At 34.1% G+C, this 26,245-nt stretch overlaps 1 protein-coding gene across 1 annotated transcript; it reads left to right on the forward strand.

The window, feature by feature from the left end:
• Positions 1 to 1,222: 1,222 nt before the first annotated feature.
• On the forward strand, positions 1,223 to 26,245 carry LOC111894147 (ABC transporter G family member 15). The gene is made up of 9 exons (XM_023890236.3): positions 1,223 to 1,736; positions 9,245 to 9,324; positions 23,711 to 24,175; positions 24,242 to 24,364; positions 24,441 to 24,575; positions 24,747 to 25,031; positions 25,107 to 25,379; positions 25,514 to 25,621; positions 25,685 to 26,245. The coding sequence occupies exons 1-9, from the start codon at positions 1,487 to 1,489 to the stop codon at positions 26,039 to 26,041; spliced, it is 2,076 nt and encodes a 691-aa protein (XP_023746004.1). The 5' UTR covers positions 1,223 to 1,486; the 3' UTR covers positions 26,042 to 26,245.

Here is a 26,245-nt window from a genome sequence, read left to right on the forward strand (position 1 = left end):
TGAGCTTCAAAATCGCATTCTCCTCGTCTCCAATGGTGTAAAATCGAAGTTATGGCTGATAGATCTGATCCCCCAAGATAATGGCAAGCCAAATGACCAAAACTGGGCAGTTGCGTGGGTACCCGCGCTACAGAGATTCAACCCGCGCAAGTGCTGCTGGAATGCAATTGGCTCATTTTTCCTCCACTAACCATCCCACTACCAAAGATTCCCTTGGTCCCCTCCATATGCCACATGATTCAAATCTAACAATCATCTTTTAGCTTCAAATGTGGATGCTCCAAGCCCAAAATAAAAGTCCAAGATCCATCTTCACAAGCCCACTTCATCCAGACCTTTTGTTTTTTAAGCCCAAATCTTCTTTGGTAGATCCGCCAAGCCCAATAATGCATCGGAAAGCCCACTAAGCCCAACTCCAGTCAAACCGCAACCGCAATGAGCTCCAAAATCCTGCAAAATTCCTCATGCGAAATAAAAAGTCCCCGATACGATCCATAATAAAGAAAATAAAGAATATACAATGCAATACTAATAAAAAAGAGTTAATAGTCTAAAATAAACTAATAAAAATAAGGAAATAAAATAAGCTATCAGAATAACAACACGTTCCCTAGGAAACATTGGGGACCGAACCACCCAAAACCATAATTAGATAGCACCTCAAAATAACACCAAAATATGTGACCATAATTAGATGACATCTTGAGATTGGTACATGATGTAACGATTACTGCTTCACTAACTATCACACTCACGTATCACCATTTTCTTTACTTTCATTATCGTGTGCTTGATTGTTTGTAAAGCAGAGAATGGAGGAAGTTGGTTTAAGGAGGAAGAAAAAAGGGTGTCTTTAAATTATAAAACAGATGTTAAGAGGAGAGAAGACATAGGTGAAAAGATGATTTTAATATCATGTGAGGGGCATATAATCTTTTTTAACGGTGCATTTTAGACGGAGTTAGTCTTAGGGACCACCGGAGCAACTTCCGGAAACCACAAAGATGGACTGTGTAAAAAATTCGAAACTTAGACTACAAATGCAAACGAGTGTAGACCATAGGGACCAAAATTGTAATTTACTCTTTCAATGTTTGTTATTTACTATTTCACCTTAAAGTTTGAACACAAATCTGAGTGTCCCTAAACAATGCACACAAATAGATATGCACTTATACACGCTAAGAAAGTGTATTACAAACACTTCTTAGTATTTGAAGCATTTAACACACATACACACACTACCAACTTTCTGAACTCTATTCATGGTAGCATTAAAACTTACTTTGGTGCAATGAGCGGTAAATAACCCTGCAGTTTCATTTTGGGTAATAACATCTTCCCAGACCATAAAGCCCGTTGTTTTATCTTCTCTAATCTCATCCATTTAATTCCTTACCCCCCTGATTTTGTCTATATATATAAAGTCTCCATGCAACCCAAAAACCAACTATGAACAAAAAATAATGGTACTATAAAGAGAGTGATGGAGATAGAGGTGGTGGGATCGTCAATGGAGGGTGGTGGTGGTGGCGGTGGCGGCGGTGGTGGTGGAGGCGGCGGCGGCGGTTCTTACTTGGTATGGGAAGATCTGACGGTGGTGCTTCCAAATAGTAGTAACAAGCCGACGAGGAGGATACTGAATGGGTTGAGTGGTTTTGCTCAGCCGTCTCGGATCATGGCAATCATGGGTCCTTCTGGTTCGGGGAAATCCACACTTCTTGATTCGTTAGCCGGTATACATCTATCCATTTTTTTTTTATTTTTTAACAAAATATACATATGATATATTTATTATTGTTAAAGAAAAAGAATATAGATGTATTAGGTGACACAAATATTTTGTCTTGTTTCTGTGCAACTTTATAATAGTATTTATCTATGTTTTCTTTTTATAATAATTATGTTTACAAGTATGAAGTATTCATAGATGTTCTACAGATTTCACTAGTTTTTGACAACAGAATTTCCAAAAATACTTTTTTGTATTTTTTATAATAAGTTTAATACGTATTTTTTTCAAAGAAAACCAACTTCGTATGTAAAATTTTCGAATCTAATGTTACAATACACATGTTTTTCTTGTTAGTATAGAGTTTTAATCATATATCTGAATACTTGGTTTTCTCATTTAAAGATCAAAAAATAATTATTCATTCCTACTCATAAGATTCATAGAATATTTCAGATAATAAACTTTAATAAATGTTTTGATTAATTTTTATATCTTTAAAGAAATGTTTAATATGTCATAAAGTAGGGACAAAATTGAAAATCCAGAAAATAGCCTTTTGCCTTCTGGTGTGTAATGAATATAATATTTTTGAATGACTCAATCTTTATCATTTACTTAATATTTCGATTATCTTTTTTCATGATTTTACTTGTGAACCATTTTTGTTATACCAAGAAACGAAAAGTTACTTTACTTTTAGCTATTTTTTTTTTTAAACGAAGTGAAATGGAGAAAAGGAAAAGCAACCTTAATTTAGGATTGTGACCAAAAAGAATTTTATATCTAGTAATTTTCCCACAAAGTAAATAACCTTGTAATTCAGATGAACCGGGTCTATCGGTTTGATAGATATTTTACTGTTTAAACCGGTCATATCAAATGGTACACCTATTTAATTAAAAGTACGTGGTTTTATTGGGACAACACATGACATGAATATACAATTATGCTGTTTTGGAATTTTACGTTGTATATCTATATAAAAAACCATGCTTCTACAGTAACTTTAATTAATAAAATAGTGATATATCATCACTATCATAAATAGAAAACGATATAAATGAGTTTTTTAAGTACTGACAAAGAAAGTTAATATGAGGATGAGTGGTAGCTACTGGTGTTTACTGCTGGCAGAGAGTGGTTGTTTGAGCTCATGGGGTGGTCGGGAAGCTTCATTCATTGCATTTCTAAATTCTAATACTTCAAATAACCAAAGTAAAAGTTGGTCAAATAGCATGAATTTGGAAATTAGCTGGATAATATTTTTAATACATATTTAATATGTTGAGAGTAGAAGGAAAAATCATTTTTTGTTGATTTTTTGATCGTGATTAGCATACCAAATATGATATTATTAAGGATAACCAGAAAATACCCAAAATAAGAAGTGCATATTTTTTAAAATAAGGATGCAAGAAGTTTATCCATGGAGCCAACTTTTTCGAAACATTCTTTGTATGCAAGAATATTATCATTTTGTTAATATATATACTGTCTGTTTTGGTCACTTTTGTGACTAGCTTGTAATATTATATAATTAAAAATCAAAGTTGATCATATAAATATAAATTTGCCTCACTTTTGAATAAAAGGATATATATTATTAACACTGTTTTATTTTTATGTATAATAATTATAAATTTTTTTTATTAAGTAATATCCGTAAATCTGAATATATTATTAATATCTATATAAACTCCATTTTTTTTTACAAAACGCGATATTTTTATTTTCTAGTAAATATCTATAGATAATACACTTTTTTGTTTGATGATACGAATAAAAAATTTCAAAATTTTGATCGCATAGACATTGCTCGTGGAAAAGAACCATACTAAAACGGGCCAGATGTTTGTTGGGAGAACTTAATGTAACAATTAAATAAACCCAATCTGCTTTGAAGTTAGGCAAAAGTGTCTGCATCATCATGTTTTAAAACTTAAAACCACACCACATATTCGATGTTATATAACAAAAAACAAGAAATACGTTATATAACTATAAAATAGATACACATGTATCTTTAATGATAAATTAAAATCTCTATAAAAAGAACCATACTAAAATGTGCCCCCACCTTCTTAACCTTTTGCATCCGCGCAATCATATTTTGTATGTTTATTTTTCATAAAATATGACTTCGCATTAAATTTTGAACCTTCTAACAGAAAGATATATTACGAGTCTTTCGTTTATTTTAATAAGAGCCATAATAAAAATAATTTAAAATATAGAAAACTCCAATATTTATGTATGCATTTACCATAAGACTAAGTCATTGATGGTTGTATAAGAATGAAATAAATACCATCATACATATATAATGCATCTGTCTCATGCAATATCATGTGATTATTGTGTCATTGATTGAGTCATTTGTAGTATCACGTCCTATTGATGTAATAAGAGTAGGTATAAGCATACTAGTTTTATGTGCTCTCTATATTTTAATAGTGTTAAAATAATGAGTTTTGTTTGGCTTATGAAAGTAGTCGATTATATATATATATATATATATATATATATATATATATATATATATATATATATATAGAGAGAGAGAGAGAGAGAGAGAGAGAGAGAGAGAGAGAGAGAGAGAAAGAGAAAAAGAGAGAGAAGATAAAGTTTAATAAAAAAATTATTATTAATCTTGAAACCAAAATACCAGAAATTTTTTTCAATATTTAAAACTTGTTTTTTATTAAAAAAAATAATAATAATACAGAAATTATAACTTTTTACCTTTTTCCAATTATACTAAATTTGATGAAAAAATTATTTTTTTCATCAAATTCATAGTATGAATCTGTGCATATTCACGATTTGAATTTGAATTCACACAAGTAAATCCGAAAAATATATATTTTTTAGCATTTTCAATTTAGATATTTTTAGTTTTTTTTGATAATAAATAAGCTCTAAAATTGAAAAAATATTTGGGTCCTTAGAGAACCATTAATATTGGACTTTTCCACACACACAAACACACACACACACACATATATATATATATATATATATATATATATATATATATATATATATATATATATATATATATATATATATATATATATTGTGTGTGAGTATGATGAGTATTGGACCATTAGATTTGATTTATAGATGGTTAAGATTATATGGTGTACCATACAATAAAATATAATACATATAAACATTTTATTTTAATAAAAGAAAATTAAAATAATAATTATAAAGACATAACTGACATTTTGATTAATTCTCAATAAGAAAGTTGAGATAATTAAGGAGTACAAAATTATCATAAATCAAAAAGAATACCCGGTTATCAAAATCACTAACATTCTTTGGATATGTAAGAATTGATAGTATACAAATCATACCGAAAAATCGAAGAATTCTTTCAATAAATAGAGAAGACCGAAGAAAGAATGTCATGAAAAAGAATGTTTCCTTATAATATTCTTAAGAATATGATTTCATTCAATATATATATATATATATATATATATATATATATATATATATATATATATATATATATATATATATATATATATATCGCTATTCTAATAAATGAATAGATATAATCTCCTATTGACAAGTGGTATTACATTATAACTCTTCATTAAAATTATATGACCCTATCATGTCACTTGTCAACATATTAATTATCCATTTCAAATTTCAAAATTTAAATTTCTCACCATAATTACATTAAATTTTATTTTTTTTCACTTTAGTTATATTAAATTAAAAACATTAGATTAAAAAATAAAATATAATTAATACAGATTATAATCTGATATAACTTCACGTATTTATTTAAATCAACGATAATAATTTTATATAAGTAAAAAAATATCTTTTAAGTAAAACTTTTAAAATAATTGCTTAATAATTTTAATTTTTTTAATATGAAAGTTTATTTAATTTTAAAACTGTGGTTCTCATGGGTTATAAACTAGTATATATATATATATATATATATATATATATATATATATATATATATATATATATATATATATATATATATATATATATATATATATATATATATATAGAGAGAGAGAGAGAGAGAGAGAGAGAGAGAGAGAGAGAGATATGATAAAAGGGAATATGTGGGTGTTAGTTATGGAATGTTGGATACAGAACCCTCGATGCATTGTTGTTTTGCAAGATATTCTTTAAAGTTGTATCCTAAAATTTTCGTTTTTCTCCTCTGGTCGTGCCATATATCTATTACATGTTAATCAATATGAATACTTAATCCTTATTCTTTATCACCACTGCTTTGTTAATCGCTTTATTCTGCAAATCGTGCTTGAAACCCATAGTTATGAATTGTTAGTTCTTAAATTTAAATCAAGTGTGAAAAGATATGTGATTCGCCATTCAAAATTTAATGATAGAAATTTAAATAGCTAAATTTCCTTTGAAATCAGTAATGAAATTTGCACATCTTTTTAAGACATAACAACACTTATGTTAGGCATAAATGAAGAATATGTTAGAGGTGTTATCGAAGTAAAAAAAAAAATAGCATTCATCTTTTATTGAGATTATCATAGTTTACATATATATTAAACACGATCTTGAACATTTTGATAAAAGATTTGATATAATTTCCTTCAAAATGACTAGTATTGAAGGTTCCACATCTAAGTCTCCATACATTACAGCTCTCTCTCTCTCTCTCTCTCTCTCTCTCTCTCTCTCTCTCTCTCTCTCTCTCTCTCTCTCTATATATATATATATATATATATATATATATATATATATATATATATATATATATATATATATATATATATATTTTGATTCTTTCGTTCTTAAAGAGTATGATAATTTATGTAATAATCTTAAAGAATATACCTTATATAGCATATTATTCTTTAAAAATAATGTATTACAATATAATCAGAACTATTCTTATAACATAAAACACGCATTTTATAACATAAAATAAAAATATACAATAATTTGAATAATATACAAAACTTGTTATATTACATTTTTTAAGAATCTGTCATAATGCTTGAAGAATATACAAAATATATATAATATATACTACATTCTTTAAAAAAAAGTATGCATTCTTAAAGAATCTATCTTATGGTTGTCACATGTCTCTATCTTTACCTCTTCGCATTTGAACCTAAACACAAAAATCATTCAATTACAACTAATGTTTTCCTCTAACAAACAACAAAAGAGAAAAGTTATAACATTTGGTACCAATATTATTTATTTTTAATTAGGAAAAAAGTTTAAGTCACAGACAAACATTGACTTTATTTTGACCTTATGACTCCAGAAGAATGTCATGTCTTTTAAAATGGTTTCACACGCCCTTGTTTCTTCATCATCTTGATTCTCATTATTAGAATTTTCAACAAGGTGTACTAATGCACCAGGTTAGACAACACACCTGCAATTCATGTACAAATTAAAAACACAAAGTAAAACATAACTTCATCCAAAATTTCAAGCCTATATTTGAACTATAGATTAAAACTTGTTAAGTTACAATAAATAAGACCACCAATTAACGGTCATGGACGACAAAGACACAACCATCTTATGTATAGTCTACCAACACACTTCTAGATAATGAGCAAACCAACATCTTTACCCATTTGAATCTTATAACCAAAAACTCATTACTAGCATCAAACTAAACCATTTAACGAACATCAGTTGCTTTTTTGCTTTAACCCAACTCAAAGAAACCAAACAACAAAAAACTTGAAATCTTAAACCATTCCAAGATAACACTGATAAAAGTACTAAGTGAAACTAATTTATTTAACTGCATGAAGTTAATTATAGAGTTCAAAGAAAAATAACTAGCCTAATGATACCATAAAAATGACAAAACCATATGTTAGTGCATATTGCAAGAACACATACAAAGCATTTTCACAAACAATTGAGAGGCAAAAGTTTTTATACCAGAAACCTACAAAAATAAACCAAAGGCGTCTCTAGGATTTGAAAAAAGGAAAAAACGAGGATCACCAAGAATCAAAGGAGTTGAATAATCCTGAAATGCGCTTCAGAAGTTGGTAATCTACGCACAAAAACTCAAGATCTAATACCACAAACCAATTTACAGGTGTATGTATCAGCAAACTATGGGTGTGCAAAGAAACCGCAAAACCGAAAAACCGAGCCGAACCGGCCAATCCGAAACTGAAAAAAACCGAAACCGAAAAAACCGGATATCAACGGGTCGGTTTTTGGTTTTCATATTTAGGTATCCACGGATAACCGAACCAAACCATTTGATTATATATATATATATATATATATATATATATATATATATATATATATATATATATATATATATATATATATAAAGTAAAAAAAAATATTATTTAATTAATATTGTTTTGATTGATCTACGAGTCTAATAAGCTAAACAAAAATCCATACCGACAACTCCAATTTTGTAATTCTAAATCCATTTGATTTTCTTGTTATTTTTATTATTGTATTTATTATATAAATTATAATATATGCTATTTAAACTTAATTACGTTTTTTAAACTTCATTATGTTTTTTTAAACTCTTTGACTTACTAATTTTAAGAAAGAGATAACTAAAATGAAGTTTGTAGTTTCAATTGAATTTAATTTTTTACATTTTACTGGGTACGTGTGAACCGAACTATGGTTACCCGCTTTCATACGGTTCGGTTTGGTTTTTTTTTTTTCAATACGGTTCGGTTTCGGTTAGTGCGCATGAGGTACCCGCCCCGTGGTCACATCTCATAATTTTATTACTATCTGAACCGAACCGCCCCATGAACACCCCTAGTCAAAACAAAAATAACGGGGAAGAGGGAATGACAACTTAGGTGTTGTTTCAAGGGGCTACGACATCAGGAGGAGAAATAATGCTCGCCGACAAGATAAAAAGGGCGACAGACGGTGGTGGGGACATCGTTCCAACACAAGGCTTAGTGATACAAATAGGTACCAAAGAAAGTCACATAATTGAAGATGAAATTAAGAAATTGAGAAGTTAAACCTCAATGGAAGCTTGAGCTAGGCGATGAACAATTAGCCTTTTCTCCATCCACCAATCGAAATAGTTTACAATATTTTGAACCATAGTTCCTTGAAGCATGACTTTTGAAACCCAAATAGCATATGCTTTTCTATCTTTCTCGTCATCATCAAAGTAGTTGATCCTCCGCCATGGAAGGTCTCTTGGGTTAACATTGTACCTTTTCAACAAGGATGCCCTAATTTCTTTAACTTGGAGGTGTAGATATAAGGGTATGAAACTATGCCTATTAATTGATTTAAAATTTGACCATAATTAATTATAATCAAAGTTACTATTTTTTTTCTCAATTGATTGATCCACATTTATTCACACACTCACATAAGTATATATATATATATATATATATATATATATATATATATATATATATATATATATATATATATATATATATATATATATATATATATATATTCTGATTTATTTTAAATTTAAATTATATGCAGGAAGATTAACTGGAAATGTTATAATGACCGGGAACGTTCTTCTGAATGGGAAAAAAAAGAGACTCGACTATGGGGCGATTGTAAGTTATCCAAATCTATCTCTTTTTTTTTTTCTTAACGAATGAAAATTTGTTTGGGTGGAGTTGATTTAAAATATATTTTTACCAAATGTATATATATAATTTATGTATAATATTATTAAAAAATAACTTTCTTTTGTGTAAACCAACTTAGTATATCTTAACCAACTACCTAGTATCATAATGGGCACTAACCTCCTATATGGGATGCTCAATGTTCAAATATTGGAGGTTTTAACTAAGAGTTAACAAAGAGAGGGTATAGGAATTTGGGATTAAAGTAGGTCCAAGACCGATTCGGATGGACCCGGATCAAGAAAATTCGAAAACCGGTTAACGAGATTTTGTCGGATCGGAAACCGGACCGGTATATAGGAACTATTTCTGGTTTGTTTCTGAGTATGGTACCGTTTAAAGTGGGTTTGAAACCGGAAAACCTAGAAACATCAAAGTGTGTCGGTTGGAACCGGGTGATGGGATGTCAAGTCCACCAAGCAAATTACATAATTTGTTTGCAAATAAAACGTAAGATAATGGTAAAAAGGGGTATCAATCTTTGGGGAAATGGTTGTATTTAATCACCAATGCAATCTAAAGGAACTATTGTTAATAAACTAACTAACTACAATTAAACTAAAGGGGGGGGGGGGGGTTGTTTGATTACTTGAAAACTAAAAGACTTGAATAACTAAAAACTTGCAATTAAGCAAGATAGCGAGATACTCAAATATTTGAGAGAGTTGGTTGACTAAGGCAATGCAACGCAATGAACATTTGTGTGTTTATCATTAGGATTCAACATGAAGCTTATCATTCATCCCAAATTGGCTATAACAATCATGAATCATGATATGCCAAGATTCCTCTTAGGTAGTATGAAGGTTGGGGAAGCTCACAACACACCTTCTTAATCAAGATCAAGGGGTTAATTGAAGAATTGAACCCAAGAAGTTAATTAGCCTTAAGAAAGAAGGAATCCCCAATTCCTAGAGGATGTCAATGCTTGCACATCCATGAAGGAGCTATGATTCATAAACTAGAGATGATTTTTACCATCATAAAGCCCTTGTTCTAAGTTAATTCAATGATTCAATGCAAAACCAAAGAAATAAACTAACAATAGCTCATTCAAGTGCCAAGCTCATGATCAAAGCATTAAACAAGCATAAGAAATATGATCTAGAACCATAAAGATAAGATAATTGATAATCTAGCATAATCCTTCAAAAACCCACAAACATTCAAAATTTTTAACCAAAGTTAACCAATATAGAGAAATTAGCCACTCATGGCAACAAAATAACAATCACAAAAGTCTAATTGCATAAAGAAACTACCAATGACTTGGAAAGATGAAAAGAAATGGGTTTCAAGCTCCAAAATCGCATTCTTCAGCTCTCTAATGGTGTAAAATCGAAGTCATCGCAAGTGTTGCTGTAATGCTATTGGCTCTTCATTCCTCCACTCCACCCTTCTACTACCAAAGATTCCTTTGGTCCCCTCCATAGCCACATGATTTAAACCAACCAATCATCATTTAGCTACAAAAATGGATACTCCAACCCCAAAATAAAAGTTTATGACCCATCTTCACAAGCCCAAAATATCCAAGTCTTTAACTCTTAAGGCCCAAATCTTCTTTTATGGATCCGCCAAGCCCAACAATGCCTCGAGAGCCCACTAAGCCTGTCTCCAATCAACCCACAACCGCAACGAACACCGAAAACCTGCAAAATACCTTATGCAAAATAAAAAGCACCCGATACGATCCATATGAAAGAAAATAAAGAATATACAACGCATTAATAATAAAAACATCTAAAAATTCTAAAATAAAATATAAAAAGAAGTAAATAAAATAAACTATCAAATCACCCCAAACTTAAACCTAATTTGTCCTCAAGTTAGAACAAGACTAAAATGAACTCGGGATGAATTAAACTAAAAAGAGAAAAAGAAAGATACCATAGAACTTGGTCAATATCAGTCAACATGGTCAGAATTAGTCCTTCATGGACCCTACGCATCGTCAAAATGTTCCCCGCTTCAAAGCCATAAACAACATTGATGGGCGAATAGATTCCGGCTGGATGCGGTCGCGGTGTGCAAAACAAAGGAAACAGAGGATGCGTACAGTGGGGGCACTTTGAATCACCAATGTAGACCATAGTGCACGAAGGAAATGAACCTATTCACACACTATGATTCCTTCATTTGTCAGACTAAAGTGTATAATAACGAAATAGGGCTTTGAAGCATGGCCTCTGGGCAAACATCCGGTTTCAGAGGCTTCTCCCTTGTACTGTCATTTACAGTCTACCGTCTTATCGTCATAACCTTTTTTCACCAAAATAAAATAATAAAAATCTAAGTAACCTAAACCTAACAACTTACATATTCAATCTTGAACTTCGGTCTTCAGTTTTCTTTGCTGCTTGATCTTTTGTCTTCTTATTTCTCTTGTTTTTTTTTTTATAATAAACCATAGGTCTTGAACTTGGATTCTTGTTCTTCTTTTTGTGTTGCTCTTTTTCTTTATTTTTCTTCTTTATTTCTGTGTTTTCTTCTTGGAAGGTCTAAGGAATTTCACCATATAATATAGGATGGAGGCTAACATGAACACCTAATGATCATTGACAATGTGCCAAGATCAACTAAAGAGGGTAGGATATGACTCAAATATGGGTGTTACCGAAAAACTTGGTCCCAAAAGATATGAATTGGGGGACTCACTTCAAAGTTCATCAAGCACCTCAATGCAATGTGTGATAAACAAAATCTATCTAACTATCTACTCTAAACCCCTATAAAAATGATGAACTATCCTAAAAAGGTGGTGAGAATCTAATTAAGTAAGGCTCGGATGAGACTCAGGAGTACTAAGGGGTACTCCCCCCAAAACCAAGATGCGAGTCTTCAATGTCTTCAAAATACCATACCGGGCTAATCTTTGCTCGCACACATCGGTTTGACCAACCATATCCCTCTGCACCTAGACCCAATCCAGCTACCTGCATCTGACCCCCACACAAGCAGTCTCAAAGTGGTATGTGAGGCTCAAAACGTGTCCCATTTCTCAAATACAAGGAATTCCATATCAAGACTCGGGACCAATCTATGATTTAATACTTATGACTCGGTGCTATGGTACATATAGGGATGAGAAGACAAGAGAGAACAAAAATGCATGGACTTAAACTAGAATGCATCTAAAAATTATGAAAATTAGAAAAGATAGAAACAAAATATGCAATATTTTTGAAATTTTTATGCAATTTTTATGAATGACCTAAATGACTTACTCTAAATGCAACAATATACAACCTAAATGCAATAAAAAAAAAAAAATATAAGAATACCTCACCCCAAGGTTAAAATTAAGCATTGTCCTCGATGCTTAGGATGAGAGTAAGGAAGGATCATACCGGGATCAAGGTGGAGGAGGCCCATGAGGGGGGTAACCGCCTTCGGGCCGAAAATGATACCAAAGATCCTCCATGTAGTTGTTGGCGTGAGCTTTCTGCTCCTTGATACGACGAATGGCTACTGTATTCCGGTTGCCCTGGAGACGCAATGAATCAAGCTGACTGTAGATATCAAGAGGGAATTCGTGCTCGGGATCGGGATCATTGTGTTGCTGATAGGATTGATACTCATGTTGTGGCTGAAAGTGTGATCCTGAGGGCTGATCATGATAAGGTGGTGGCAATTGTCGGATCGGGAGGTCATAATGGTGTTCGGCCTCAAATGGACTACCAGCATTGAAATTGTCGACTTGCATTTCATCATCATCATCATCATCATCGTGTAACTCTTCAGGAAAGAACCAATTTTCGGGGTCGCTGGTGGAAAAGGCGGAGATGATAGGATTAGGCAAGATGTAAACTGGTTCCTTGACATGATCGAGCCAAGAAAAATGGTTATGACGGGTAGGATGAGGTATCAGTAATTCCATCCGGGTGAGAGCTATGCAGTCAAGGAGGTAGAGAGGTGGGTCATCCACTGGCACATACTCAGACTCGGGAAATTGAAGGCCCACACCAAACCAATTAGGGTAATGAAACCTACGATGCAAATATCGCCAGTGGTCTTCGTGCGAATGCTGTCACATTTATCTAAGAAAAAGGTGGCAAAACTGGGACAAGACCATGTGAGTTTTGGTTGCGCGAGGTGCAGTTTCTTGGGCACCTTGTCAACCAGAACGAGATTTCGCCACCTTCGACTGTGTTGATGTTGTCCCGGTTTCGCCACCTTTCTCTTGGATAAATGTGACAACATCCGCACGAAGACCACTGGCGATATTTGCATCGTAGGTTTCATTACCCTAATTGGTTTGGGTGTGGGCCTTCAATTTCCCGAGTCTGAGTATGTGCCAGTGGATGACCCACCTCTCTTCCTCCTTGACTGCATAGCTCTCACCCGGATGGAATTACTGATACCTCATCCTACCCGTCATAAGCATTTTTTTGGCTCAATCATGTCAAGGAACTAGTTTACATCTTGCCTAATCCTAGCATCTCTGCCTTTTCCACCAGCGACCGCGATACTTGGTTCTTTCCTGAAGACTTACACAATGATGATGATGAAATGCAAGTCGACAATTCCAATGTTGGTAGTCTATTTGAGGCCGAAGACCATTATGACCTCCCGATCCGAAAATTGCCATCACCTTATCATGATTAGCCCTCGGAATCACACTTTCAGCCACACCATGAGTACCACTCCTATCAGCAACACAATGATCCCGATCCCGAGCATGAATTCCGTCTTGATATCTACAGTCAACTTGCTTCATTGTGTCTCCGTGGCAACCAGAGTACAACAGCCATTCGCCGCATCGAGGAGCAGCAAGCTCGCGCCAACAACTACATGGAGGATCTTTGGTATCATTTTCGGCCTGAAGGCGGTTACCCCCCTCATAGGCCTCCTCCACCTTGATCCTAGTATGATCCTTCCTTACTCTCATCCTAAGCATTGAGGACAATGCTTGATTTTAAGCTTGGGGTGAGGTATTCTTATATATATATATATATATATATATATATATATATATATATATATATATATATATATATATATATATATATATATATATATATATATATATATATTTTATTGCATTTAGGTTGTAGCTTCTTTTGGATAACCGCAGACACATTTGCATTGACTTGAATCTTTTCATTCGCCTTAAACTTCCTCTTATTGGTGCACAAATCCTTAAGAAATTTGGCATAGCGCATAATTTTCTTTATGGCATCCAATAGTGAAAGTTGATTTGAACTTTGTGGAAAGTCTCAAGAAATTCTTTCTCCTCTTCTAGTTTCTTTGAGGGAGCCAACCGGGATGGGAAAGGTGGTGGTATGACCAATGGCTTGATGTTCTTGTGTGAAGAGTTGGGTTGATCAATGGTTGGCATAATCGGGTCCTTTGGAGTAGCTTCAACCTTCGGAGGCTCAACAACAATAACCTCATCTTCTTCTTCTTCTCTTGAAACTCTTTTAGGGTTGCTTCTCCAAGTGTTTTTCCACTTCCAAAAGTTATTGCACTCACATTGGGGTTCTTCTTGGTTTGAGATGGAAGTTTACCCCTTTGTTCCATCTTGTTGAGAGCGGTGGCTAAGTCTCCAATTTGTGCTTGAATGTTGGAGAAGGTGTTCTTGGTTTCTTGTTGAAATTGGGTTTGGCTTTGAGCAAGAGAAGTAACAAGTTCTTGAAGGCTCATTTGATGGTTACCATTGGATTGGCCATGTTGTGGAGGTTGTTGGTAATTTGGAGTGAGATGAGATGTTTGTTGATATGGAGGTTTTTGTGTTGAGTATTGAGAAAATTGGGGTCTCATCATAACATGTGGTGGGTTTTGCTTTGGTGGGTATGGGTTGGTTGTGTTATTCCTCCAATTTGGGTTGTAGTTATTTTGAAAGCAATGGGTCTTGGTTGACCTTGATATCCTCCCATTGCATTAACATCCTCCGGTTCACTACCAAGTGAGGGACACTTATCCGTATAATGCCCCGTCATTGCACAGATGCCACACACCATCAATTGTTGACCGCTTCCCACCACCATTTGACTTAGCACATTAGTCAAATCCAAGAGCTTTGATTCCAAGTCTTAGGTGTTGCTAACTTCGCCAACCATTTGTGGAGAATTTCTCTTCATTTCATTTCAAATTCCAAAGTTCCTTTGATTTTGAGAAATGGTTCCAAAAAGTGATCTTATCTCTTGAGGTGTCTTGTTGAAGATGTCACCACCACTTGAAGCATCAATCATCATTAGATCTTTTTCATTCATACCCTCATAAAATTATTGAAAAAGTAGCTTTTCGGGAATGTTGTGTTGAGGACAACTTGTACACAAGTTGTTGAATCGTTCCCAAAAATCATGAAAAGTCGCATTCTCTCCGTGACGAATCCCCAAAATGTCACTTCTTTGGCTTGATATCCGGGAGGTGGGATAGAACTTTCTATTGAAGGCTTTGAGTAACTCTTCCCATGTGTGAATAGATGCCGGTGGTAAGTATAACCACTCTCTAGCTTTATATTACAAGGTGAGTGGAAAGGTGGTTAGCTTGAAATCATCAAATGTAACATTTTCGGGTAACATGCTAACATATATCATATGAAATGACTTCAAATGCTTTTGAGGGTCTTCTCTATCCAAACCATGGAACTTGGTAGGTTGATGTATGAAACTTGACTTCAATTCACTTCCTCGACGGTTTGCAGGATAAACAATAGCATGAGGTGTCTGAGTAACATCCGTCTCCATCATTTGTCGAATTGTCAACTCTTGAGGGGGATTGGGTGGAAAGGGGTGATTGGGATATTGTTACATGTAATTGGGAGGTTGTTGGTAAGGTATGTATGGGTATTATTGGGGATTATAGATTGGTGGTGGATAAGGTTGGTAGTTAGGGTATTGGTTGTAAGGAGGTTGTTGTTGTTGGTACATTGGGTTTTGGTACATTAGAGGGTGTTGGTAATTGGGTTGATTTAGGTAATGTACTTGTTATTGAAATTGAAAGCATTGGTTTGAGGTTGGTTGTTTTGGTGGAACTGTTGGTTGTGTGGTTGTGGGGTTTGATAATTGAGTTGGTTTTGAGGAGGGGCTTGATTCCAAGGTGACATATCAATGAGAGGTTCTTGTGGGTGTTGTCTAGGTTGATGGGGTGGTGTATTGGCATCTTGATTATTTGGGTTTGGGTTGGGATTGTGAGGTGGAGTGTGATTCATGGCTATGTAATTTTCAAACAGAATGTCTTCAAAGGATTGAACAACAATTGGAGAATTCGGCTCGGTGTCGGTATCACTTGAAGTATGAACTTGATCTTCTATGTTGATTAGTGGAGATGATGAAGAGGCTTGAGCAAGTTGTTGTTGCTTTGCTTGTTTTGCTAACTTTTTCAATCTTTTTGCTTCTTTTTCAATTTATGGATTGTAGAGTAGTTCACCGGTTCTTGTAGACCTAGGCATAAACAATCAAGTAAGAATAACCAATTTCCCCGACAACGGCGCCAAAACTTAATGGGATGTCAAGTCCACCAAGCAAATTACACCATTTGTTTGCAAATAAAACGTAATATAATGGTAAAAAGGGGTATCGATCCTTGGGGAAATGGTTGTACTTAATCACCAATGCAATCTAAAAGAACTATTGTAAATAAACTAACTAACTACAATTAAACTAAAGGGGGGGGGGGGGGGGTTGTTTGATTACTTGAAAACTAAAAGACTTGAATAACTAAAAACTTGCAATTAAGCAAGATAGCGAGATACTCAAATATTTGAGAGAGTTGGTTAACTAAGGCAATGCAACGCAATGAACATTTGTGTGTTTATCATTAGGATTCAACATGAAGCTTATCATTCATCCCAAATTGGTTATAACAATCATGAATCATGATATGCCAAGATTCCTCTTAGGTAGTATGGAGGTTGGGGAAGCCCACAACACACTTTCTTAATCAAGATCAAGGGTTTAATTGAAGCAATTGAACCCAAGAAGTTAATTAGCCTTAAGAAAGAAGGAATCCCCAATTCCTAGAGGATGTCAATGCTTACACATCCATAAAGTAGCTATGATGCATAAACTAGAGATGATTTTTACCATCATAAAGCCCTTGTTTTAAGTTATTTCAATGATTCAATGCAGAACCAAAGAAATAAACTAACAATAGCTCATTCAAGTGCCAAGCTCATGATCAAAGCATTAAACAAGCATAAGAAATATGATCTAGAACCATAAAGATAAGATAATTGATAATCTAGCATTAATCCTTCAAAAACTCACAAACATTCAAAAGTTTTAACCAAAGTTAAACAATATAGAGAAATTAGCCACTCATGGCAACAAAATAACAATCACAAAAGTCTAATTGCAAAGAAACTACCAATGACTTGGAAAGATGAAAAGAAATGGGTTTCAAGCTCCAAAATCACCTTCTTTAGCTCTCCAATGGCGTAAAATCGAAGTCATCGCTGCTAGATCCGATCCCCCAAGGTTTTGGTGTGCGAAATGACCAAACTGGGCAGTTGCGCGGGTACCCACACGACGGAAATTCCACCCGCGCAAGTGTTGTTGTAATGCTATTGGCTCTTCATTCCTCCACTCCACCCTTCTACTACCAAAGATTCCTTTGGTCCCCTCCATATCCACATGATTTAAACCAATCAATCATCATTTAACTACAAAAATGGATACTCCAAGCCCAAAATAAAAGTTTATGACCCATCTTCACAAGCCCAAAATATCCAAGTCTTTAACTCTTAAGGCCCAAAACTTCTTTTATGGATCCGCCAAACCCAAAAATTTCTCGAGAGCCCACTAAGCCCGTCTCCAATCAACTCGCAACCGCAACGAACACCAAAAACCTGCAAAATACCTTATGTAAAATAAAAAGCACCCAGTACGATCCATAATAAAGAAAATAAAGAATATACAATGCATTAATAATAAAAATATCTAAAAATTCTAAAATAAACGATAAAAAGAAGTAAATAAAATAAACTATCACCGGGTAAAATGAGTCTAGAACCGGAAAACCAGAAAACCCGAGAAAACCATAATTTTTTGGAAGTTACTTAGTGGGTTGAACTTTGAAAATTATATGTTTTTTATATCCCGATTTCGGGTGACTGTAAGTCATTAAATATTAAACCAAAAATAACAAAATTATAGTCTAAAATTATTTAAAAACTCTAAACTATACGTTGGAAAACATGCTAATCAGATTTTAATCGAGTTAGTTGTGTATGTTATAAAGTTTTTACAGAATAAAAAAAACTGAAAGCTTCCAGCTTTGATATCTCGACTTTGGGGAATGTAAGTCAATAGGTATGAAACCAAATGACATAATTATAGTCTTAAATAATGTACGAACTGTAAATTACACGTTGATAAAAAATCTCATGCTACTCCAATTTCAAATTAATTAAATATGTCTGTTTTAAAATTTTCACAGAAAACAAAAAAAACGGAAAAATAGAAAATTTCCATCTTTGATATCTCGACTTTGGGGGAATATAAATCAATGAATATGAAACAAAAAATGATAAAATTATAGTGTAAATTCATGTAAAAACTTTAAACTACGTTTTGGAAAAACCGCATGCCAATCCGACTTGAAACGAATGTGATATACATGATTTAAACTTTTCATAGAAACTGGTTCCAGTTTCTAACACCTGTTCCAGTTCTTAAACCCGGTCTACCCGGACCTGAAGAACCCAAAACCTAAATTACCTGATACCCGGATAAAGCAGTTCTTTAAACTCGGAGCCCGGATCGGTTCTACATATTATAGTTCTAATGGTTCCGGTTTCGGTTCGGTTTTCCGATTTTAAATCTCATCCCGAATATGATGTACTTCTTTGTCTTAGAATATCATCCAAAGGGCGATCCCTCTCCATATCTTTGCAGAAGCAGGAAACCAAAGTGGACGGGCGGGAACCCAATTTAGTATATCTTAAAATACAATTTAATAGAAAATTTTTAACTTCCTCGACCCGTGTGACACATTCACTTTTTAGCGGCTTTCAATGCTGACTCCAAGCCTGTCTCTCCCCTCTTCCATTTATTTAACGCATGGTTGTGCAGAACCACCTTCAATAAAGAATACAAAGGCTTTGAATCGGCGAACATATATATGTTAGCCAAATTTAAGCATGTCAAGAAGATCCTAATTGGCTGGATAACAGCTGAACGTCTAAAAGAAAATGGTAATCTTGCATAGTTAAGGATCAAGGTGGATAATCTGGAAAGAATATCCAAATCCAAGGAGCTTACTGTGGATGAAAGATCTTCCCGAAGAAACGATAAGGTGAAAATTTCAGAACTTGAAAGAATTGTTAAGCTTGATTTACAACAGAAAACCAAGGTAAAATGGATCCAAGATGGTGATGAAAATTTTAATTACTGCCATAGTATGATTAAAAATAAGAACAAAAAAAATAGAATTCATGGATCTACAATCAATGGGGTTTGGGTGTCGGATCTAAAAGAAATCAAAAAGAGGTTAAAAGTTTTTTCATTGCAAAAATTCATGAATTTTGGCCTATTAGGCCAAGGGTCATTAGTTCCAACTTCAAGTGACTATTTTCTGATCAGAGTAGGTTATTGGAGTCTTCTTTCTGCATTGAAGATATCAAATAAGCATTTTGGTGTTGTGCGGGGGACAACGCATCGGGTCTTGATGGTTTTACCATCAAACTCATCAAATCCATATGGGATCTTATGGATGGGGATATAATAAGATACATAAAACACTTTGAAAGAACTTGGGCCATAGTCATCGGTTGTAATTCCTCATTCATCACTTTAATTCCAAAAGTATTAAACCCACTTAACTTAGGGGATTATTGATCTATCAGCATAATCATATGTGTGTACAAGATCATTGCTAAACTTCTTATTGTACGTGTAAAAGAAGTGGTCAGTTCGATGGTAGATAAAGTGCAATCAACATACATTGAGGGCTGAAGCATTCTTGAGGTACCCTTGATCATGAATGAAATTTACTCATGGTCTAAGAAGTAAATAAAAATATCTATCTATTCAAGGTAGATTTCAAGAAAGCTTTTGATTCCGTCAATTGGCAATATCTGGACTCTGTTACAAATTAAATGAATTTTGGAATCAAATGGAGGCAATAGATTAAGGGATGTCTATCATCCTCATGTTCTCCCGTGTTGGTCAACGCTTGGTGTGGAACAATCCCATTTCAAGAAAAATTTTATATGATTGAATCGGTTAAATATGGTTCACTTGAAGATTATATCCCCGCGAATGGTTTCTCTTGGTGCTGGAAACAGGAGCCCTCCAACTCGATGGAATTACATGAACTACTTCAACTATATAGGGACATAGGTGAACTGAACATTAGCGGTGTCTTGTCAACTTATGGTTTCCGTTTCAACATGACATTATATGTTGTTTATAAGGTGAGCGGTATGATGCGACTTATCGATTCGAAACTGATTCTATTTAAGGGCCCTAAGATTTGTTGGTCAAAATAAACCCATTAAATGTCAGTTGTTTTGTATGGCGTGCCTCAATGGACATGATTCTAGTGGTAGATACCTTACTAATGAGAGGAATGCATATTCAAATCATATGTGTTGACTTTGCAATAATGGTATCAAATCAGTAGACCACATCTTTCTCCACTGTGAGTTTGCACATAATGTACATTATTGGATTTTTAATTGGTGTGTAATAGAGGTTAGAAGGTTTTCAAGTGTTATGGAATTTCTCAATTCTACTAACATTTGGGCCAGCCGTCATAAAAAGGAATCGATTGGCAATACAATATTGTATTGTATACTCTAGAATATATGGGTCGCCAAGAATGAGAAAAAATTCAAGAATATCCATGCATCTCCCATAAAGGTAGCGGATGTCATTATCTCTAATTCATTTTCGTGGTGCAAATACATGAGTCAAAATAGATGTAGTGGTTGTGCTGAGTGAATCTGGTTGACTTTTACTCATTTAGCTTCATTCCATAATCTTGTCTTGATTTGTAATATGTTTCTCATTTTCTTTTCCTATATTGTATTTTTGGTTGCGGTTTAGCCATTTGTTAACTGTCGACATTTTTAATGATATTGGCTATTGCAAAAAAAATAAAATAAAAATAAAACTAATTGAATTGAGTCGTGACCTTCAATAATTTTTGAAAGATATAATAATTTTTTTTTTCAAAATTCTAATCAGATGATTGAATTCTGAAATCCATAAAAAAGTCTTGAATTTGGAAAAAGTTTCATCTGAGGGAACAAGTAAGATTGGTACAATGTAAGTATTTTATTGTTGATTGACTACCATGAATAAACTAGAAATTAAATGAAAGTTAGATGTCATTTGTGCGTTTAACCGTTAAATTTAACTCTCTTAAAAAGAAAAATATAATGATAATACTCAAATGGACAATTTTTTTATGTGTATGTAATAAACCTAATATCTCATAAGAATACAGTAAACCATAATATTTAATATTTAAGAATGTCATATACCAAATTCTTATAAGATAAAGCTTTAGAAATGGTCCTCATGCTTTTTCCAAAAAGTGGCAATGTGAGGATAACTTTCAAAAACACTTCAAAGTTGCCCCTGTTGTTTTCTAAAAAAAGGCCATAGATGGAACCTTTTGTTTACTTTCAGTATAATTATGAGCGTTATCTTCCCACACGCTATGAGGGACATATTATATGTAGAAAACCAACCACCATACCTCTAAATACCAATCCCATCTAACATCACCACCATTGACACTATCACCACATTACCATTGTTGCTACCAGAAAACCAAAAAAAACACATCTACACACCACCACCAACCCTACCATCATTACTCACCTGCCATTGACAATCTTCATTGAGAAAGACTAACTAGAAAAACCAACTCAATAAAACTCTCCTATACCCTATCCTTTCACCGAGGAAAAAATATCATAAAATTACAACCCATCCTTTCAACAAAAACCGATCCCAAAAAGCTAATTCTAAAACTATCTCAAACCCTAAATCAAAATAGGAAGGAAATAGGAGGAAGGGGCATGTGTGATAAGGCCATAGAAAAGAGCGCATGTGAGGAACATATGGCTATTTCCATATTTGTACGCGAGAAAGAGTGAGGTGTAGGTTCCAGGGTGGTGCCAAAAACATTGGAGTTACATGAAGTGTTGGTCTTGATGATCGTCAAGGTGTCGAAGATGCCAGCTATCTCAAAAACTGATCCTAAAAAGCTAATTATAAAGCTATCGCAAACCCTAAATCAAAATAGGAAGGAAATAGGAGGAAGGGGCATGTGCGATAAGGCCATAGGAAAGAGCGTGTGGGAGGAACATATGGCTAATTCCATATTTGTAGGCGAGAAAGAGTGAGGTGTGGGTTCTAGGGTGTTGCTAGAAACATTGGAGTTACATGAAGTGTTGGTCTTGATGATCGTCGAGGTGTTGAAGATGCCAACTATGGAGATGTCAAAAGTGGGAGAGGCAAAAATGTGCTCGAATGGGATTAATAGTGAATATGTTAACATTCTTTAGACTATCCTCATTAGCAACCCAACCCAGTCCATTTATCTTTTAAAAAACTAATTTCTCTATCTTTCATATACACAATCTAAGGTTGTAAAACCTTAGCTACAATCTAAGGTTGTAAAAAACGTTTGACGTTAACTAATCGGTGGATCGATGTTAACCGATTAATTGGCCAGACGAGTATTAATTGGGGACCCTAAATTACTGATTCTTTGAACTTAAACGAAAAGGAGACATGCTTTACATGTGCAACTTTTGGAATAGACGAGCCATGTCAAAATCAAAAAGTTGGACTAAAACCGCAGAAGCATGTAAACCAGAGTGACCAAAACTCTAATTTACTCTATTATTATTAGATACATTTATATATCACTTATGAAATTTAAATATTTAAATATAATGATAAGAGCATTCACAATACATAGTATAATGAGAGAGTTGAATGAGGTGACATGCCTAATTGGCATTCAATAGATTAAACTCTATCATTGTGTGATGTCATGTTGATATTCAATAGATATGAAGTTCAATGACCATTGAACTCCTCAATGGAAAAAATAAAACATTTTAACTATTAAATATACATTCTATTGAATTCTATTGAGTTCAATTGTATAGTAAATAAAATGATGATGTTTCAATCCATTAAACTCTAATAAATTTAAAGGATTGAGGATGCCCTAACAATTCATTGACAACTTGATGGACCAAACCCAAACCATTTCGATACAATTGTCCGTTACCCGAATCACCGATTTCCCACCCATCTACGGTGTTCAACGTGACACATTATTTGAGTGAATTTTTGATTTAAAATATCTAACTTTTTAGCAAATATTTTGAACTCAGGCTTATGTTACCCAAGAAGACATACTACTCGGAACACTCACCGTGAAAGAAACCATCACATACTCGGCAAAACTCAGACTACCGGGAGACTTAACCAAATCTCAACTCAATGACATTGTTGAAGGAACTATAATCGAGATGGGTCTTCAAGATTGTACCGATAAACTCATCGGGAACTGGCATTTAAGAGGCATAAGTGGTGGTGAGAAGAAAAGACTCAGTATCGCCCTCGAAATTCTCACCAAACCAACCCTCTTGTTTCTTGATGAACCCACCAGTGGCCTCGACAGCGCCTCCGCCTTCTTCGTGGTTCAAGCTCTCAGAAGCGTGGCTCGAGATGGCCGGCGAACAGTCGTCTCTTCGATCCACCAACCGAGCAGTGAAGTATTTGCACTCTTTGATGATCTGTTTTTGTTGTCCGGAGGTGAAACCGTGTTCTTTGGTGAAGCCAAATTGGCCATAGAGGTATCTTGACTACACTCTTTTTATATCTTTACCATGTTCTGGTTTTACTTAATGATGGGATTTTAGTTTTTTTCTGATGCTGGAATACCATGTCCAAGTCGAAGAAACCCTTCCGATCACTTCCTTCGTTGTATCAACTCAGATTTCGATAGGATCAACGCTACATTACAAGGTTCTCAAAGACAATTGGTACGAAGTTTTTCACTTAATTATGCACACAAACTACAAATTCTAATTAACTAAATCGTCGTTTTATGTAATGCAGGACACCAAAGGCATATGCGACACCATCTTATCTTGTTCAACAACGGCTCATATCAAAGGAATGCTTGTTCACAAATTCAAATCTTCGAAATATGCAGCAGCTGCAAGAACCAGTATCAAAGAAATCTCAACCATTGTAATCTTATGTTTACTCTTTATCTGCTATTATATATATATATATATATATATATATATATATATATATATATATATATATATATATATATATATATATATATATATATATATATATATATATATATCAGTATATAAGTTTGTTGATCGATCGTTTTAAAACTGTTCGTAGAAAGGACTTATGGTTGAAAGAATGGGCGGGAGCAAGGCCAGTTGGTGGAAGCAGCTAACAACATTAACAACGAGATCATTTATAAACATGTGTAGAGATGTTGGGTACTACTGGTTGAGGATAGGGGTGTACATCGCTGTATCTATCTGCGTCGGGACTGTATTTTATGATATTGGGACGAATTATCACGCTATGTTAGCGCGTGGAGCTTGTGGCGGATTCATATCTGGTTTTATGATCTTCATGTCCATTGGAGGCTTCCCTTCGTTCATTGAAGAAATGAAGGCAAGTATAACGTTTGGATTAATTGATGACTTTGATAGATTGTAACGTTTAAACGATCGATTTGTTTCCATGCAGATTTTCCATCGAGAAAGGCTCAATGGGCACTATGGCGTTGGCGTGTTCATTCTTTCGAACTTCATATCATCACTCCCATTCTTGGCATTCATGTCGTTCAGTACTGCACTGATTACTTATAACATGGTGAAATTTCATTCGGGGTTCATCCATCAATTGTACGCTTGCCTTGATCTTTTGTTATCGATTGCTGCCGTTGAGAGTTGTATGATGGTGATTGCTGCGGTTGTTCCAAACTTCATGATGGGAATCATCATCGGTGCAGGTTTCATTGTAAGATTCATTGACAATCGAGCTTCTTGAATTCACCAATAAAAATATAAAATCTTAATATATATGTTTGTCTACATTCTCTGGTCGGACGTGAATATGATCCAATAATGCATACAATCTTGATTTATTTACAGGGTGTTATGATGATGACAGCGGGATTCTTTCGTCTCCTCCCTGAACTCCCGAAGGTCTTCTGGCGATACCCAGTTTCGTATATCAATTATATGTCATGGGCGTTACAGGTAACACTTTAAAACTCCATGGATGTCCACATGAATGCTTCTTCTAAAATGCGTTTTTCTTAGGGAGCATACAAGAACGACATGATCGGACTGGAATTTGATTCTGAATATGAAGGTGAACCAAAGCTTCCAGGCGAGTTTATTCTTACCACGGTGCTTGGGATCTCACTCGACCACTCGAAGTGGTGGGACTTAGCAGCAGTTGCGGCCATAATCATCTCTTACCGACTATTATTCTTCGTTATACTCAAGTTGAAGGAACAAGCGAAACCGGTGGTTCGAGAGATTTACACCCGAAGAACCCTACATCATTTGAAGAAGAGGCCATCTTTCAGGAAAACTTCACCATTTCCTTCAAAGAGACACCAACCTGCTCATTCTCTATCATCTCAGGAGGGCCTTAATTCTCCACTTCATTAGATGGATATATGGTTTCATTATTGGGTTGAATGATCATCGTATTCGGTTCGAGTCTATATGGTTGTATAAGTGTACACGGAATTATACCATTTTTTATGTATGCAAATCTACAATCACAACGTGAATTTGATTGTTTGGGGTTCTTTTGGGTATTTTCATCCATAATCCTTTAAACTTTATAGATCCTTCTGTTTTTCATACTAA

Source organism: Lactuca sativa, chromosome 6, assembly GCF_002870075.4.
Source record: "Lactuca sativa cultivar Salinas chromosome 6, Lsat_Salinas_v11, whole genome shotgun sequence".
Lineage (NCBI taxonomy): Eukaryota > Viridiplantae > Streptophyta > Magnoliopsida > Asterales > Asteraceae > Lactuca > Lactuca sativa.